At 46.6% G+C, this 17781-nt stretch overlaps 1 protein-coding gene across 8 annotated transcripts in view; it reads left to right on the top strand.

Moving 5' to 3' along the window:
• Positions 1-17781, top strand: part of VIPR2 (vasoactive intestinal peptide receptor 2) — a 107871-nt gene that overhangs the window by 66977 nt on the left and 23113 nt on the right. For 6 of the 8 annotated variants that reach the window (XM_030932614.1, XM_030932611.1, XM_030932616.1 and 3 more), the window contains one exon: positions 10225-10322. The exons of the other annotated variants lie outside the window; for them this stretch is intronic. In XM_030932614.1, the coding sequence (XP_030788474.1) occupies positions 10225-10322 (98 nt within the window). The remainder of the gene's footprint in view (positions 1-10224; positions 10323-17781) is intronic. 8 annotated transcript variants of the gene reach the window in all.

The following is a 17781-nucleotide window of genomic DNA, read 5'->3' as shown; positions in this document are numbered from 1 at the left end:
AAACAGGTTCTGTCTGGAAGGAAAAGTCCACCAGACCTCACAAAATTCCCATGGGTAAACTCCAAACGTGAGCTCACATTCCAGATTGACAAACTACAGAAGGAAAAAGCACCATGAACAAGAATCAGCCAATGACAGACAGTAAAATTACACCCAATCTTCAGCTCAGGAAATCATCAGGCACCAAAAGGAAATAAATGCATTTAAAATGTTTTTTAAAAGGGGATCTGGGGGTGAAAGTGTGAACCAGAAACAAGATACTCTAAAAAGTATGGGTTAGATGAGTTTCCCTTATTTGGGGGGAAAAATGGAGCAGGTGCATTAAACAGCACATTAGACACAATGCAAAGAGGGTTCTGGACCAGGAAGGATCCATACAAAGAAACTACCCCAGGTGCAGGCAGAGAGAGGGACAGAAAACAACAGGATCGGAGACCAGGACTGTCCAAGGCTAGTCGCAGGCTTAGTAGAGGTTTTCCAGAGTTTTTGTGAGGCTCCAATCCTCAGATTCGGAAAGCCTGAAGACCCTAAATACAGTGAATAAAAGGAAATATCCAGCCAGACAATTGTGGTGGGTCTGGGAAGTTCTGGAGACAAGAGATGGATTCCGCACACGTAAGGAGGAGTGCAGCAGGTGCATTGTTGTCCGGGGCCTACAGCCACTCGTTCCCAGGAGTACATACCCGGCCAGACTGCACGCGGATTCCAGAAAGCAGGGACTAGCAGGGTCCCCAGCAAGCAGCCCTCACTCAGAGCGCCTGGAGAAGGTAGTTCAGGGGAAACTGGACACAGGAGGAAGAACTGAGACTCAGGAAGAAAAAGTGAGCAGGGAAAAAGGCCCCCATGAGCCCTGAGCACAGTCGCTGAGGCGGTAGTGAAACTGGAGATAGGTGGAGCGGACACCACACAGCCAGGAGCCGGCAGGAAGATGGAAACCCCACGAGGAGTACCTGCAGATTAAGGCTGCCCAGTGAGGTACAGGAACCAGAACGGTTCATGCAGCTCAGCGAACCCTAAGGCCATGGTGCTGTACAGCCCAGAGACAGGGTCCTGCCGGCACCTGCTGAGATTTTATTCCTTTGCAGTTCTCTTTCTGCTGTTTGTTAGTGCTGCCTGTCTTCCTTATATTGTTTTCTATGCTTTTGGTAGGTTTGAAACGTACCATTTTCTGACTGTTTAGTCTGAACTCTGATCACAAGATAATTGGTGAAGAGCGGCCATTCCACTCTGGTCCCCGTGGGAATGTCTCAGAAAGGAAACTGGAAAGGGGACAGTGGCCTCAGTCATAGCTGTGGAGATGCCTTCAGAACCCTCCTCAGCCCCTGCCTTCTTTCTGAAGCCATGCTGTTGCACCCGCCGTCCAGAAGCGCCACTCTTGCAATGAACATCACAGCCGCCGACGGCGGGATCTGCCTTCTCCCTCACACTCAAGCCTGCCCTGGCTCCGGCAGGCTTTGTCGTGGGTGCCAGGGCTGTCTGCGCTGACTTCAGAATTGAACAAGAGAATAGAGAACCCACTTCTAAACACACACGCTGTGGAACACAGAAGGCTGGGCGTGTGGGAACCCTCTTCCTGCATTGAGCCCTCGCTGGTGGCTAATTAGAAATGGGTCACGGCTGCTGACGGTGTTCTAGGGGAAAGAGCGCTGGGTTTGAGTTCAGATGGCTTTGCTGTTAACGCTGAGCGTGCATGATTTCTCTGACAGATTTTAATTAGTTCTTTCCCCTTAAAGGAAAAACATGTGAAAAGAGAGGGGCTGCTTTTTTAAAGGGCCTTGAGTTCCAGGGGCAAGAACCCTGGGGCTAGGCTGACTCTCCCCTCTCGGAAGTGAGGACCTGCTGCTTTGGGTCTTAGCGCACTGTCTACACACTGGGGGGTGGGGTTAGTAATACTCACATCTAAGGCCAGCTTCTAGAATGTGCTTGATATTTTCAGTAAACACACCATTGGCCTCAGTGTTTTTAAATTTCTGAGCCAGTTGCTGTTCACTTCTGAAGTTGGTTGTGGGCAGCTCCCTGAGGTTAGCATGCAGGAGCCGCAGCCTGGCTTGCTCAAGAAGGACCTCTACAGAGAGGGACTAGCTGCCCCCGCAGCACCTGCCTTTCCTGCCTTGATGATGGCTCTGCCCAGCCACAAACCATTGCAAGTGACAGCAGCAAAGTACCTGCTTCCTTTTGTCAAGCCCAAGTGATAGCCTTGAACTTATGAGATTATCTTTTGCCCTTCTCCTTGGCCTTGACTGGATCTTGGGTCAAGGGAAATAACTTGAAAGTCTTGCAAATCCTTCTTTCCAACATCAGTGTTGGAATTAACTTCTGCTGTGACCCAGCCGCTCCCTGGAGTTGCAGCTGTTAGTTTAGGCCCTTTCTGCTCATGAACACTTCCTGCTGGATTATTCTTTCTATTAGGAAATCATGGTGTTTTTAGAATCGTGTAATGATCAGAGCGATTGTACATTCTTGAGATTTAAAATACCCACATCGAGTGGAGCATTTTCTTGTTGCAAGAAAATTTGAAAGCATTGAGCTCATGGGATGCATGTAGCTTCCAGGTGTCAGGCTGGCATCAGCTCCTCATGCACCCAGGTTCTGGGCCACTGGTGGAAAGGTTAGTGCTGTTCAAACAGATCGTGCTTTATAAGTTCTGGGCATTACCCATGGACCTGCCCCACACACACCTGGAATCCAGAGCTCTGTGTTGGGAATAAATCCTACAGCTGCACAACACAGGCGATGACTTTCAAATGGGTCAGATCATCTGCTTGGCTGCCCTTTATGTGAGACTGGAGAATACACACGTGCAAATGTTGATTAATGGAGTGAAGGTGCTTATGTGGTTGAATGGTGGTTGTATGGTCTCTGTGCCAACAGAACTGTCTACACTGATGGAAACGTTCTTTATCTGCTTTGTCCAGTGTGGCAGCCACTGGCCACATGTGGCCTTGAGCAGCCTACGGCTGGTGCAACTGAGTCACTGGCGTGTCAATTTTATGTAAGTGTAATTAACTTAGCTTTCAGTATCCGCACATGGCAGGCATGTGTTGGAGAGTGCCAGTACCCACTCACAGGAGAGTTCCACTCAGTGTGGATCTCAGTTTTCCTACTGAGGTTTAACAAGGAAAAAAAAAATTCCCCTTCTAAAACTGTATTAGTACATTCGTTTCCCAGATCAAAATTGATGTCAACCTTGATTACCTGAATAATTTGAGGAGTTATACTAACGAATTTAGTCTTCTTGCTAAGTATTTATCAGTATTGTCTTTCTAAAACGTGTTAGCCCACCATTGAGGCTTTGTAAGTAGTAATGAGCATAGGGAAACTTTCCTTAAAACATCATCACTGGGCTCTAGTTCTCGCACTACAAAGATGCAGGGAGTGGAAGCAATTCAGACAAACCTGCTTGGCCCACCAAGCCATCCCAGAGCAGAGGCTGTCCAACTAGGCCGAGTGGCCTCCCAGAATGCCATGGAAGGGTTCAGGAGCAATTGGAATCCACGGGATGGTGCCCTGGATCCCACAGAATGTGCAGGAGCAGGCATCCTGCAATCCCACAGATGGTGCAGGAGCAGGCATCCTGGAATCCCAAGGACACTGCAGGAGCAGGCATCCTGGAATCCCACGGATGCTGCTGGAGCAGGCATCCTGCAATTCCATGGACAGTGTGGGATCAGGCATCCTGCAATCCCATGGACGGTGTGGGAGCAGGCATCCTGGAATCCCATGGATGCTGCTGGAGCAGGCATCCTGCAATTCCATTGACAGTGCAGGATCAGGCATCCTGCAATCCCACGGACGGTGTGGGAGCAAGCATCCTGGAATCCCACAGACACTGCTGGAGCAGGCATCCTGGAATCCCACGGACGCTGCTGGAGCAGGCATCCTGGAATCCCACGGACGCTGCTGGAGCAGGCATCCTGGAATCCCACGGAGGCTGCTGGAGCAGGCATCCTGGAATCCCACGGACGCTGCTGGAGCAGGCATCCTGGAATCCCACGGACGCTGCTGGAGCAGGCATCCTGGAATCCCACGGACGCTGCTGGAGCAGGCATCCTGGAATCCCACGGACGCTGCTGGAGCAGGCATCGTGGAATCCCACAGACAGTGTGGGAGCAGGCCCCTAAAGGAAAATCTGCCCCAGCAGCCCTCTTTTAATCTCTAACACATGTTGGGTTAAATGAATTTGCTTCACCCACGTTTTCTGTCTCAGGGGAGGTCAAACCTCACAGCTCTGTGCTGTGTGTGGCTTCTTTCATTCCCTAAATGCAATGTGTGGGTCAGCCCTGAGCACTTTGTAATGGACACTGTGGTCGAGAATGCAACCACAGGTGGGCCAGGGGCACCACAGAGAAACCAGGGTACTTTCTGGGTGGAGGGTTTCTGAAACAGGACGAGCAAAGCGCTTTCAATAACTGTGTCCCTGATGTCTTCTCGTTTCTTGTGCGATCTCAAGTTCTAAAACTTTAGTGTTGAAAAATATTCCTGGTCAATCTGATGATCTTTTTATGGGGATTGTAGTTCATAAAAAATGTTATTGTACATGCAAGGAACAGTGTGTCGATTCCGGGTTCAAACAGGACATTGCTGGCACATGCCAAGGATAAAACTGAAAAGAGCTTAAATGCAGAGAATCCTTACAGAGGTCTGGGCAATCAAGGAGCCCTGTGAGAACTGTGCAGCCTCCACTCTCCAGCCACAGGAAGCCAGAACCCTGGCCAGAGGGGCAGGGAAGGGACCCCAGACACCAGGGCTTGGCAAGAGCGGTATTTTGAGCAGCCAAGGAGGGCCAGAGCCTGGGTGGGGGGCAGAACCTGGGGTGACCGCCCTCCTGCCCCCGTCTCCTGCAGGTGCCTCCTGCAGCAGCCACTGCAGGGGAGGGGAAGGAGGGAGATGGGCAGGCAGAGGGAACAGCAGCATGACGCTGTCCAAGGCTTTCTAAATCCAGGGGTTGAGGTCCTAGAACAACTCAGAAACACAGACACATCCAGACACTTCTTTCAGCTCTCAGATCTTCCACTCCCCCAGGGATTAGGCCTTTAGGAGAGCCAAGAAAGCCTTAGTTCAGGAGGAATCGTGTAGAGTTCCGACACCGTTTTGTGATTTCCGCCTTCCCAGCTTTCAGGGCGCCGTGCAGTGGGCCCGCCATGGCTCCAAGGCTCACGGAGTTCCCATCGCCTGCATCTGGAAGGTCCGCAGGTTCTCAGTATAGGTGGAGATGCAGAGTCTACGCGGGGAACATTAGGCCCCTGCAGAGCTGGGACAGGAGCTTCCTCCACACCGTATCAAAGCCTGTCTTGCCAGGCATGGAACCCCGGACCTCCAGGTGAGGCCTCTGCAGGGACTGAAGGAGGGAGGGTCGGTGCCCCAGCACACAGCTGTGCACAGGCAGCCGCGGGGCCACGTGGTGCCAGACTGGGGTGAAGGCCGGGCCAGCAGAGGGCCCTGGATCTGCCTCGGGACTGGACGCCGACCAACAGGACTCACTCAGCACCAACTGCTCGGCTGTGAGAGAACAGCCTGGCCGGCCTCTGTGCCACTGCACCCAGGACCCAAACTCAGGCCTCTGCGCTCCCGCTGCTGCCGACCTCGAAGCCCCGCCCGACAGCGGGTGGCTGCTGCCACCTTCAGCCCAACACCCAGCTCGCCGCCCCCACTTGAGACCACAATTCTGGTCTCCTCCATTTTCACCCCGCCAGAATCCTCACTCATAACGAACCCGGACGCTGCTGACTCAGAAGCCGCCGATTCCACTCGGTCTCCGTCCCTTCATGCATCCCTCCCTGCCACGGTCCCGTCCCGGAGGGCTCTGCACAGAGGGGCAGCCGGGGGTCCTCCGTGGACCCGCTGGAGCCCACGGGGCCCAGCTGCAGGGTTGCCTCAGCCAGGCCCCAGCGGCTTCGGGGCAGGGGACCCGGACTCCTGTGAAACGCGGGAAGAAGGCGCCCTCCGGGCTGCTGTGAAACGCGGGAAGAAGGCGCCCTCTTGGCTCCTGTGAAACGCGGGAAGAAGGCGCCCTCCGGGCTGCTGTGAAACGCGGGAAGAAGGCGCCCTCCTGGCCCTGCGTGGGGCCGCCCTTCCCCCACCGCAGGCACCGCATCGCCTCCTTTCTGCTCCCTCCGCGCCCACCCACGCCGGGCGCGGCTTCTCGGTCCAGAATCACTTGAGCCGTTTTTGTCACTGAATTTCTTGTGAGTGCCCGGGGCCTCAGTGCTGCCGGGGCCTCAGTGCTGCCGGGGCCGCAGTGCTGCCGGGGCCTGAGGAAGCCTCAGGGGACGCCTCTGGCCCAGACCTTCCTCTTGAACCCCAGCCGGGTGTGGGCACCTGGTGCTCCGTGCCCCCCGGGCCCCGCCAGGCCCCCCAGATCCCACCAGGCCCTCAGACCCGCCAGGAACCCCAGATACCGCCAGGACCCCAGATCCCACCAGGACCCCCAGACCCGAGCCCGAGGCTGGCGCTGCTCTCCCACCTCCCGGCCTCTGAGGCTGCCGCTTGCCCGGGTTTGGGCTGAAGCCTTCGGGGCGTCCTTGCCCTGTGTTCCTCCCATCTCCGTCGGGAAGGCCCGCGGGCCCCGCCACCAAGTCACTGTTGGGATCTGACCCGTTCTCGCCTGCTTCACACCCGCCGGCGCCCCATGGCCGCACTGCCGCCGGAAGACCCCACACCTCGCCCCCTGCAGGGCCCTCAGGACCCGGCTCCCCAAGACCAGGCTCCTCAGGACGGGGCTCCTCTAGAGGCTCCAGGCTTCCCGCCCTCCCGCCATCATCCGCTCCTGACGCGGCCGCCGCTCCCTCCCACAGGGGCCCCAGAGCCGCGGCGCCTCCCGCTGCGGCGCGTCAGACCCAGCCTGACTTCTCTGCACAGCCGCGCTCCGCACTTGACCCGGGACTCCGCCCTGCTTGCCCTCCCGCCATTCCTGTTGTCGGCTTCTCCCACGTTCTCAACCCTGGTGGGCGCCAGTTGAATGAGAGAAAGGGTGGAAGTATGGATTATTTTTCACTTTTTTCCTTTTTTTTTTTTTTTTTTTGAGGCAGGTCCTCGCTGTGTCACCCAGGCTGGAGGCAGTGGCGCGATCACAGCTCAGGCAGCCTCCACCTTCCCGGCTCCGGCGATCCTCCCACCTCAGCCTCCCCAGGAGCTGAGGACCACAGGCACACGCCACCACACCCAGCTAATTATTTTTTCTATTTTTTTAGAGACGGGGGTCTCATTCTGTTGCCCAGGCTGGTCTCAAATTCCTGGGAGCAAGCAGTCCTCCCACCTCGGTTTCCCAAAGTGCTGGGATTGCAGGTGTGAACCACCAAGCCCAGCCTTTTTTTTTTTTTTTTTTTTTTCCAACTTTTATTTTAGATTCAGGGGCACATGTGCAGGCTTGTTACCTGGATATATTTCATGATGCTAAGGTTTGCGATCTCACTGGTCCCGCCACCCAAGTACAGAGCATAGTACCCAACAGTTAGTTTTTCAACCCTTGCCCCCTGCCTCCATTTCTCCTCCCTGAGTACCCAATGTTTTGTTCCCACTTATGAGAACATGTGGTATTTGGTTTTCTGTTTCTGTGCTATTTGGCTTAGGATGATGGCCTCCAGCTGCCTCCATGGTGCTTCAAAGGATGTGATTTCAGTCTTTGTGGCTGCCTGGTGTTCCATGCTCTATATGTACCACGTGTTTTTTATCCAATCCACTGTTGATGGGGACGTATTGATTCCGTGTCTTTGCTTTGTGAATAGGGCTGTGCTGGACATGTCTTTTTGGTAGAATGATTTCTGTTCCTTTGGGTTTATACCCAGTAATGGTATTGCCAGGTTGAATGGTAGTTCTAAGTTCTTTGAGAAATCAGCAAACTGCTTTCCACAACAAAGTGAAGGTGGTGGTTACGTGATGTGAAGGTGGCTGATAGGTGAGGTGAGGGTGGGTTAGGTAAGGTGCAGGCTGTGGTTAGGTGAAGTGACTATGTGTTAGCTGAGTTCAGAGTGGTGGTTAGGTGAAGTGAGGTTAGTGGTTAGGTGAGGTGAAGATGGGTTCCGTGAGGTGAGGGTGGTGGGTAAGTGAAGTGAGTATGGGTTGGATGAATTGAGAGTGGTGGCTAGATAAGGCAAGGAGAGTGGTTAGGTGCGATGAAAGTGGTTGTTAGGTGATGTGAGGGTGACAGGTGAGGAAAGAGTTATGGCTAAGTGAGGTGAATATGGTGGGTAAATGAAGTGAGTGTGGGTTAGACGAGTTGAGAGTGGTGGTTAGGTGAGGTGAGAAGAGTGGTTAGGTGAAGTTGTTTGTTAGGTGAAGTGAGATGGTGGTTAGATGAAGGAGATAGTTAGATGAGTTGAGAGTGGTGGTTAGATGAGGTGAGGGTCATGATTAGGTAGAGTATGGATTAGATAAGACTTGTGATTAGGTGAGGTGAGGGTGGTGGTTAGATGAGGTGAAGGGGTGGTTAGGTGAGGTGAAGGTGGTGGTTAGGTGAAGTGAGTATGGATTAGGTAAGTTGAGAGTGGTGGTTAGGTGAGGTGAGGGTGGTGGTAAGGTGAGGTGAAGGTGGTGATTAGGTGAGGTGAGGTTAGTGGTTAGGTGAGGTGAAGATGGGTTCCATGAGGTGAGGATGGTGGGTAAGTGAAGTGAGTATGGGTTGGATGAGCTGAGAGTGGTGGCTAGATAAGGTGAGGAGAGTGGTTAGGTGATGAAAGTGGTTGTTAGGTGATGTGAGGGTGGCAGTTAGGTGAGATAAGAATTATGGCTAAGTGAGGTGAATATGGTGGGTAAGTGAAGTGAGTGTGGATTAGATGAGTTGAGAGTGGTGGTTAGGTGAGGTGAGAAGAGTGGTTAGGTGAAGTGAAGGTGATTGTTAGGTGAAGTGAGATGATGGTTAGGTGAAGGAGATGGTTAGATGAGTTGAGAATGGTGGTTAGATGAGGTGAGGGTCATGGTTAGGTGGAGTGTGGGTTAGATGAGACTTGTGGTTAGGTGAGGTGAGGGTAGTAGTTGGGTAAAGTGATGTGATGGTTAGGTGAGGTGAGAGGGTGGTTAGGTGGTGGTTAGGTGAAGTGAGTATGGGTTAGGCAAGTTGAGAGTGGTGGTTAGGTGAGGTAAGGGTGGTGGTTAATGACATCTTCTCATGAGTGGAGTCAGGAAGGATGAGGAATAGCAAGGAAGAGGGATCTGGCCAGGACTACTCTGTGTTCTTTTCTGAGCTGTCCTAAGTAAGCAGGGCCGAGGTTCCCAAGAAGAGATTCCTGTAATGCAAAGTAAATGGGTTAATACATTCTAAATAATGATTAAACAGCAGTTATAATTAAGAGCCAAACTAATAAACAAGAGCATAACTTTTTGAGTTTTGCCTTGAATTTTGTATTGTAAAATAGTAGTGAGGTTCGGTTGTACTTATACGGACTTAGGACCTCTTGGCAAAAATAAAATTCATCATGTAAGCACACGTGGATTGTTTCCCTCTTTATTTTATAGGAATTAGCTTTATCAAGAAAATGCAGACCAGGAAGCAGCCTTTGGGAGTGGCGAGCTATGACGATGCCCTGCAGGTGTTGCTGGTTTTATCATGACCAGCACTGGTTTTCCTTCTAGAGGACCCAGTTCTTTTTGTGTAGGATTCCCTGTTGTCATAGAACTCCCAGTGATTCTGCCACAGTGATGATCATGAATCCCTCCTGTGCCTGATGATTTCATGGAGATTAAAAGTATCAAGCCATGAACCTTGCTAAACCAAGAAATGTTAAGGAAATAAAATTCCCAAGATACTGCAACTCAGCAACTGGCTCTGGCTTAGACAAGTACCTCTGTCTGGAGCACCACGCCCTGTGCCTGTAGGTCATAGTGTTTAATATACTCAGACCTGTGTGTCCACTTGAGCTCATCCAGAAGTGTCAGAAAGCTGGATGTGCTGCCTCAGGGACAGACTGAGCTCTCTTTCTGAACTTAGCTCAGCGCTTCCTTTGCTTTCCCTGATGGTGGCGGGTCATGTTCCCTTCAGACAGAGGTGCTCTACGGGAACCATCCAAAGTCATTCATGATGAATTATAAGAAAAAAGTAGAGGTTCTGAGTGGTGGGGGTCATTTTTTGGTTCAAAATGGAGGTGGAATTATAAAGTGAGACCGTCTCATGCCTTCCAGGCAGGCAAGAGTCCTTCATGGCCAGAGCACAGGGCTGGATGTTGGAACCGTTCCTATTGTCTGGTGCTGCTGGTCACCCTCAGCTTACAGATCCATTTTCTTTCTTTGTAGATCACGTTTTATATTCTGGTGAAGGCCATTTATACCCTGGGCTACAGTGTCTCTCTGATGTCTCTTGCAACAGGAAGCATAATTCTGTGCCTCTTCAGGTAAGGAGCAGAAATTAGTAATTCTGCAAAGAATACAAGACAAGCAGTTTCCATTTAGGGCTTCTAGGCGCCACCCAGCCTGGAGCCCTCTGTGTGCTAAGCCAATAAGACTCCCTTGGAGAATGCTGGCATGATATATGATGTTAACATTTACATTTTTATTTAAATACTCTGCATTTATTATGTAAAGAGATAATGCTGACCTTGGATAGGAATTCAGCTCAGCTATCATTTATTAAATACTTAGCCATTGTGCAAATGCATGGAAAACACAGAAGAAATATGATCTCGCCCTTGCCATCCAGAAGCTCCTGTGTTTTGGCTGTAGGTGCTCTATTAGAGATGTTGCGATGTGTTTAAGAGCATGAAGGTGGAGTCAGACTGTCTGGGTTCAAATCTTGGGTCAGTCTCTTAGCAGCTGTGTGACCTCGAACAAAGTACTTAACCTGTCTGTGCTTCTGTAACATGTGGAGACTAAGAAGCCCCCTTCAGAGGGCTGTTGTGAGAACTTGATGTGTCGGTGGATGTGAAGGGCTTAGCATGGCACGTGAGGCTGTGATGAGGGCTTATTAAATGCTGCCCACTCTTCCCTGGCAGTGAGGTGAGATGGTGGTGAGGTGGTCCCTGCCCACTTGCATCTTTAGGGGTCTCTTGGTAACTAATGATGACATTGTACAGATGATTTGACCACTCAAATCATTGTTTGATTTGGGTTGGGGGTAGAGGGTTTGGTCCCAGAACAGTAGTTTCTCTATAGGAAGAGCTCATTGGTGAATTAGGATTAAATCTGCCTTACATATCATTAGCACTAAATAAAATGAAGGCTGTTCAGCTTACTTTGTGTGTCAATCACTACATATTTTATTTCTCTTTGCTAAAATGTAATCCAGATGTTTGCCAGAATGTCAGATAAAATCAAAGATATAACAAATGGAATATTTCTAGACCCTAACAACAGTCCATTAGGAGATCCATACTTGGAAGTAAAATAAACAAGTTAGGAGTGGTTGAGAATCCAGCTAAGAAACCCAGCAAATGTAATTGAGTTATGTTTTTTATTGTTCAGGCATCTCAACTATGGTTGGCAATTCTCAGAAAGAATAAGTCTACCTTTAATACAGGGCTGCACTTTGAAAAGTGTGAGGAAGGCCTATCATATTCTAATTATTTTTAAAAGCTGGTACAATATTAATATTTGTTCTATTATACTCTATATTTTACAGAGTATAATATTTTACTATATATGTTTAAATTTTCAAGTTGCTAAAGAGAAGAAAGAGAGGAAAACTTTAAGGAGGTAAGCTGACCCAGGGTAATTAAATCTGAAAATTTTATCTTTTTTCCCTATATTGAACAATCCTTATTTTTTACACACATCCATTTCCTTCACATATGTACAGTGTGACATATTTAATTAGGCAACCCAAGAGCGTTGGGAATTATCCCGCCTATGAACACTGATTCTTTAGGGCACAGAACACATTCCTCCATCTGTGGGCATCGTTAGTCACCTGCCTATGGAACCTCTGAGCTGAAAAAAGTGCATGTCTATGTTGGATGTCATTCTGCTGGTGGCCACGTGTGTGATATTTGCCAGAAAAAGCATCCAGAGCTGGTGTGCATCTCTCGACTTGGGGCTCATCCCACGTCCTTCTGTCAGAAGCAGGGTCCAGTGCCACTTCTTGAGAGCTGTGAGAGTCTGTCGATTCTAAAGTCCGAATTATAAAAATAACGTGCTCCATTGTCTCAGTAATTATACCCAGGAAGCAGAATGCTTTGCAGGCATTGAACTTTTCTTCTCCAAAATAGCCCCATAAGCCAAGAAAGCCTTCAGTAGCCATGTTCTTATTTTTTACACGGGAAATGGAGCTACTTATTTCTTAGAACACGTCCCAAAGTGCAGCGTTGACTCTCACAACAAATACATGACCAGCTTTGTGGAGGAGTCATCCTATGGTGACAGCTGCCCCTATGACCCAGGGACTGACAGAGATGGCTCCAGTCATGTCAGTCCAGCAGGGACCACAGCACAGTTGCTTCTCAAACAACATGGGTTTGAACTGCATGGTCCACTTCTCTGAGAATGTTTTTCAATACGGTCAGCCCTCTGTATCGACGGATTCAACCACAGATCAGAAATATAGCCTATTCTCAGGATGAGAAGCCTACAGATACGGAGGGCCAGCTTCATGTATCCGTGGGTCCTGAAGGGTCAAATGTGGGATTTGCACATTCATGGATTTTGGCATGGGGTAAGGGGGGCAAGGGTGGAGGAGGGGGATTGGACCCAATCCCCTGTGGACACCGAGGTACAGCTGTTAACTGCTAACATGCACTGTGCCAAGTACTTTACAGATGTTAACATCATCAGGTAAGTACTGACACTGACCCAGTTTCTCCAGGTGGAGAGTGCAGCCCCAGGAAGGTCACTGGACATTGCAGGTTGCTGAGCTGGTGCATGAAGAGCCCTGATTTCAACCCAGGCTCTCATCACTGCAGCCTGCACCTCTGTCTCTGTCAGATGGACGTGGCCTCCAAAATCCTTTCCCACCATTGCTAATAAGCAGACTCCTGTCCTCCCCCTTCCCGGAAGCCACACTTTCCGCTACCTCCATTGCCCATTGGCAGATCCATACATGGAAGTGAAAATTTAAAATGAACAGTGAGTAATGAAGAATATCACTGAGAAACCCAGTAAACGTGTGTTTGGATGGCTTGCTAACTGGACCAAAAGCGTGCTCATCTCTGAGTGATGGCTGTGAGTGAAACCCCACTCCACAGAAACACATAAGGTGGGAGAGAAAGGGAAGGAGAAAAAGAAAATAAGAGAGGGGAAAAGGTGATTTGGAGAGATAAACGCAGCCAATGAGATAATCAGTGGGAAGCAAAATGGCACTGGTGGGGGACATTTGCCTTCTGAGGAAAGGGCGTTGAGGAAAGAAGCCAGAGGGAGCAGCACAGGTACATGAGCCTGGTGCAGTGGCCATGCAGCTTTGGAATTGCTCCCAAGAGACAGAGAAAATTCAGAGCATGTTTACAATTCTTTGCTTACTAAGGCTCTGTGGCAGTGTTACATATGCTAAAATAAACATTTGCTAATGCAGTACACATTCAGAACACATGTTAACCAAGCGAACACAGCACCAGATTAAGATGTGGGACACGACTCTCACCAGGGACCCAGCAGCCACCCTGTGTCCACCCCACCTCCCTTCTGAAAAGCAGTCGTTATTCACAGTTCTGGCACCAGAGACAACTTTTCTCTCTTTTTGAAAACGTTACCTCGGAATCATGCGAAAGGAACTCCTGGTCTCTGTATTCTTTCACTCAGCATTTTGCAAGGAAGTTCATCCATGTTGTTGCGTGTAGTTACCATGTTTTATTTTCTTGCTGTACAGTATTCCACTCAAAAAAAATGTATTTATCCAATCAACTGTTCATGGACATATGGGTTACTCAGTTTGAGGCATAACAAATAATGCTGCTGTTATATTCTTAGTCATCATCTCATGCACAGATGCACATGTTACTTTAGGTATGTGTGTGTATATGTACACACATTTATATTTACATTTGTGTTTATTTTATATTTACTGGTCATAGGCTATACATAGAGTCAGTCTTCCTAAACACTGCCAGTAGATATGCTAATAGCCTGATGGGATCATTATACCACATAGATATGTATCAAAGCATCAAAGTATACCCCATAAATATGTACAGTTACCATGTGTCCACTAAAAATAAATAAATTTATAAAAAAGAAATGAATGCTGCCAAGTAATTTCCAAAGTGGTTACCAGTGTACACACCCACCAACAGTGCAGGAGGCTTCCATTTGCACCACACCCTTGCCTCCATTTGGTATTGTCCATTTTTAAGCCTTCAGCCATCCTTGTGGGTCTTTAATAACATAGAATGGTGTTTTAATTTACATTTCCCTGATTTCCCTGGTGGATTGGTATTGTCCATTTTTAAGCCTTTAGCCATTCTTGTGGGTCTATAATAACACAGAACGGTGTTTTAATTTACATTTCTCTGATTTCCCTGGTGGAAAATGAGTTCATACATTTCAAAATCTTGCTTTTTTTGAAGTGCCATTTCAAAATGAGTTTGCTTATTTTTCTATTTGGTCTCTCCCTCTATTTAAATCGATGTTTAGGAGTCTTAGAGCCTTGTGTATTATGGATTTTGTCTCCGGCTCTGTGATTGGGTTTAAGCTCTCTTCATGGTCTTTGGATAAACAGAAGCTCTTAATGTTAATGGAGCTCATTTAACATTTGTTTCTTTATGTCATTGTTTCTTGAGTCCTCTTAAGAAATCTTTGCCATGTTCTTTTTTTTTTTTTATCATCTAGAGATGTTATTATTTTAACTTTTCATGTTTCTGTCCATAATTCACTTGGGATTTATTTCTGCTATGGTGTGAAGCAGGGTGAAGTTTCTTTAGGGCTTTCAGCATGTGTATCCCATTGTCCAGGAGTGAATACGGGAAGGAGCTTCTGTGGCCTGCAATGCTTCTCTTCACAGAGCAGGCAGTGGCATGTGTAGGGGCCTCGAGTCCCAGTTCTGCTCCTTCGACCTTCTACCATTGCACTGTTTCTATTATAATTTCTGTGCCTTTAATAAGTCTTTATTCCTACAAGTCCGAGTCCATCAACTTTTCTTTTTTTTAATTAGGAAGAGCTTGGACATTTGTACTTACATGTGTATTTTAAAAATCAACTCTTAAAAATGAACTTTTAATGTCAATTGCCATTTTGCAAAATCAGGCTGGATGCAGTGGCTCACGCCTGCAATCCCAGCACTTTGGGAGGCCAAGGCAGGATGATTGCTTGTGTTCAGGAGTTCAAGACAAGCCAGGACAACATAGAGAAACCCCGTCTCTACAGTCTCTACAACAATATTTAAAATTAGCTGGCCATGGTGGGCACTTGAGCCCAGGTTGAGGCTGCAGTGAGCCATGATCACACCACTGCACTCCAGCCTGGGCAACAGAGCAAGACACTTTCAAAAAAACAAACAAACAAACAAAAATTCTATTGCAATTTCACCTGGTATTGCATTGTATTTGTAGGTCAGCTTGGATAGACAGGACATCATTCTAATTTTGAATCATCTAACCTGTGATCATAGTAGATCCTTCCATTTGTTTTGGTTTTCTTTAATTTCTCTCAGTGCTTTATGATTTTCTGAGTGGAAGTCTTATACATAATTTAATAGTCATTCCTAGGTATTTGTTTATGCTATTATAAATATTTTGTTAAATTCCATTTCTAATTGTTTCTTGAAAAAGAATTGATTTTAGTATATTAATCTTGCTTCAAAGGCTAGGTACAGTGGCTCATGCCTATAGTCCCAGCACTTTGGGTCAAGGCAGGAGGATCGCTTGAGCCTAGGAATTTGAGACCAGTCTGGATGACAGAGTAAGACCCTGTCTCAGAAGGAAAAAAAAAAAAAAAAACTCTTGCTTCAGCAACCTTGCTAAATTCCTTTATGAATTCTTTAATTATTCCATAAATTCACTTGGATTTTTCTATGTGTAATTCGTGCTGTTTGTGAAGTACAATGTTGAATAGAAGTGGTGATAGCAAACATTTTCTTATTTCTGAACTCAGAGTGAAAGCTTTCCATACTTCCCTATAAGCGTAATGTTCGCTGTAGATATTTTGAAGATACCTTTTACCAAATTAAGAAAGTTCCTCTTAATTCCCAGTTTTCTGAGAGTGTTTGGTCATGAATGGCTTTTGAATTTGATCATGATTTTTATGTATATACATATGGTTTTTATCATTTGTTCATTTAATTTGAAATATTGCATGAATAGATTTTCTAATGTTAAATCCACTTCTCATTCCTAAATCAACCCTATGTGGTTTTGATATATTATGTTTTTAATATATAGCTGAACTCAGTTTGCTAATATTTTGTTGAGAATTTTCGCATCTACATTCATGAAATTGATCTATTGTTTTCCTTTCCCATGAGTCAATCTGGTAAGGTTAGGTGTTGGCCCATAAAGTGAAGAGGAAAGTGTTTTCTCTTTTCTATTTTTTGGAGTAGTTTAGGTTAGATAAGATGTTATATCTTCTTTAAATGTTTGGAAGAAGTCAACAGAAGAGCCAACAGGGCAGAGAGTTTTTTTGTGAGAAGGTTTTATTTGGTTGTTCAAAATTTCTAAACCAGATATAGGACTATTCAGACTCTCTGTTTCTTTGTATGTTAGTTCTGCTAAGTTGTGCTTTTGAAGGAATCTGCCCATTTCATCAATGTTTTCAATGTTCTGTTACGTTTTTAATGTATGTAAGATCTATACAGATCTCTGCTCCTTCAGTCCTGGTATTGTCAATTTGCGTTTTCTTTCTTTTTATCTTGATGAGTCTTACTAAATAAAGTGTTATCAACTTTATCAATGGTTTCCAAGAACCAACTTTCAGTCCTCGGAAGTTCGTTGAGGCTTGCTTTTTGATCTGGCATGCCATCTGTTTTGGTAAAAGTTTCATTTTCATTTGAAAATAATGTAAATTATGCAGTTCTTGGATATATGCTACATATATCATTCATACCCTTTTTAAATGTTATTTAATTATTCCAAACCTTTACTGATTGTTTTAACTGCTTTTTCTACCAAAACTGAAAGACATATATTTTTCTACCAGTACTGAAAGACATGTATTAAAATCTCCAACTATAATTGTGGGCTTGTATATTTGTCCTTTTAATTCTTTCACTGTTTACCATCTATATTCTAAGGCTGTGTCATTAGGAGTATATCAGTTTAAATTGCCAATGTGTAGTAATGTCCCCTACCTTAAAAAATCTGCTTTGTCTGATATTTAAGATCATTATATTAGCTTTATTTTGTGTTTTCAAGTATATGGTTTTATGTGCTTTTATTTTCTACTTCCCTGTGTTTTATATTAAAGGTATATATTTTGTAAGTTCCACTTAATTGGAATTTGCTTTTTGTCTCCAATCTTTATTTTTAAATGCAGCATTTTCATACACACAGTCTACTCATGACAACTCTGAGTTCTAATCTACCTTTCATTTTTTTTGCTTTCTAATTGTCCCAGCTGTTCTTTGTTGGTTTTGCACATATTCTTGTTTCTTTTGAATTGATCAAGTATTTTTATTATTCCAGTTTTATTCTCCCCTTTTGGATTGTTGTTATTCTTCTAGTTGTCACCCCACATTCACAATAGGCATCCTTTTCTCATGAGTTAACCTCCAGTAACTACTTTTACCACTTTCCTGTCAATTCAAGAATTTTACAACCTTTTAACTCCATTTACCTCTCAGATGTTTTATGTTTTTGCCATGTATTTTAATTCCATATATAAATACTATTGCTGTTGTGTTAAAAGTCGCATTTACTTAGCATTCCCCCAACGTTTCTTTCTGGTGCTCTTCATTCTTCTGCATTTCGTATTTCCATCTGGGATCATTTTCCTACCGCA

Source organism: Rhinopithecus roxellana, chromosome 6 (assembly GCF_007565055.1).
Source record: "Rhinopithecus roxellana isolate Shanxi Qingling chromosome 6, ASM756505v1, whole genome shotgun sequence".
Classification (NCBI taxonomy): Eukaryota; Metazoa; Chordata; class Mammalia; order Primates; family Cercopithecidae; genus Rhinopithecus; species Rhinopithecus roxellana.
Note: the sequence above shows the minus strand (reverse complement) of the source record. Positions and strands in the feature narration are given on the sequence as shown.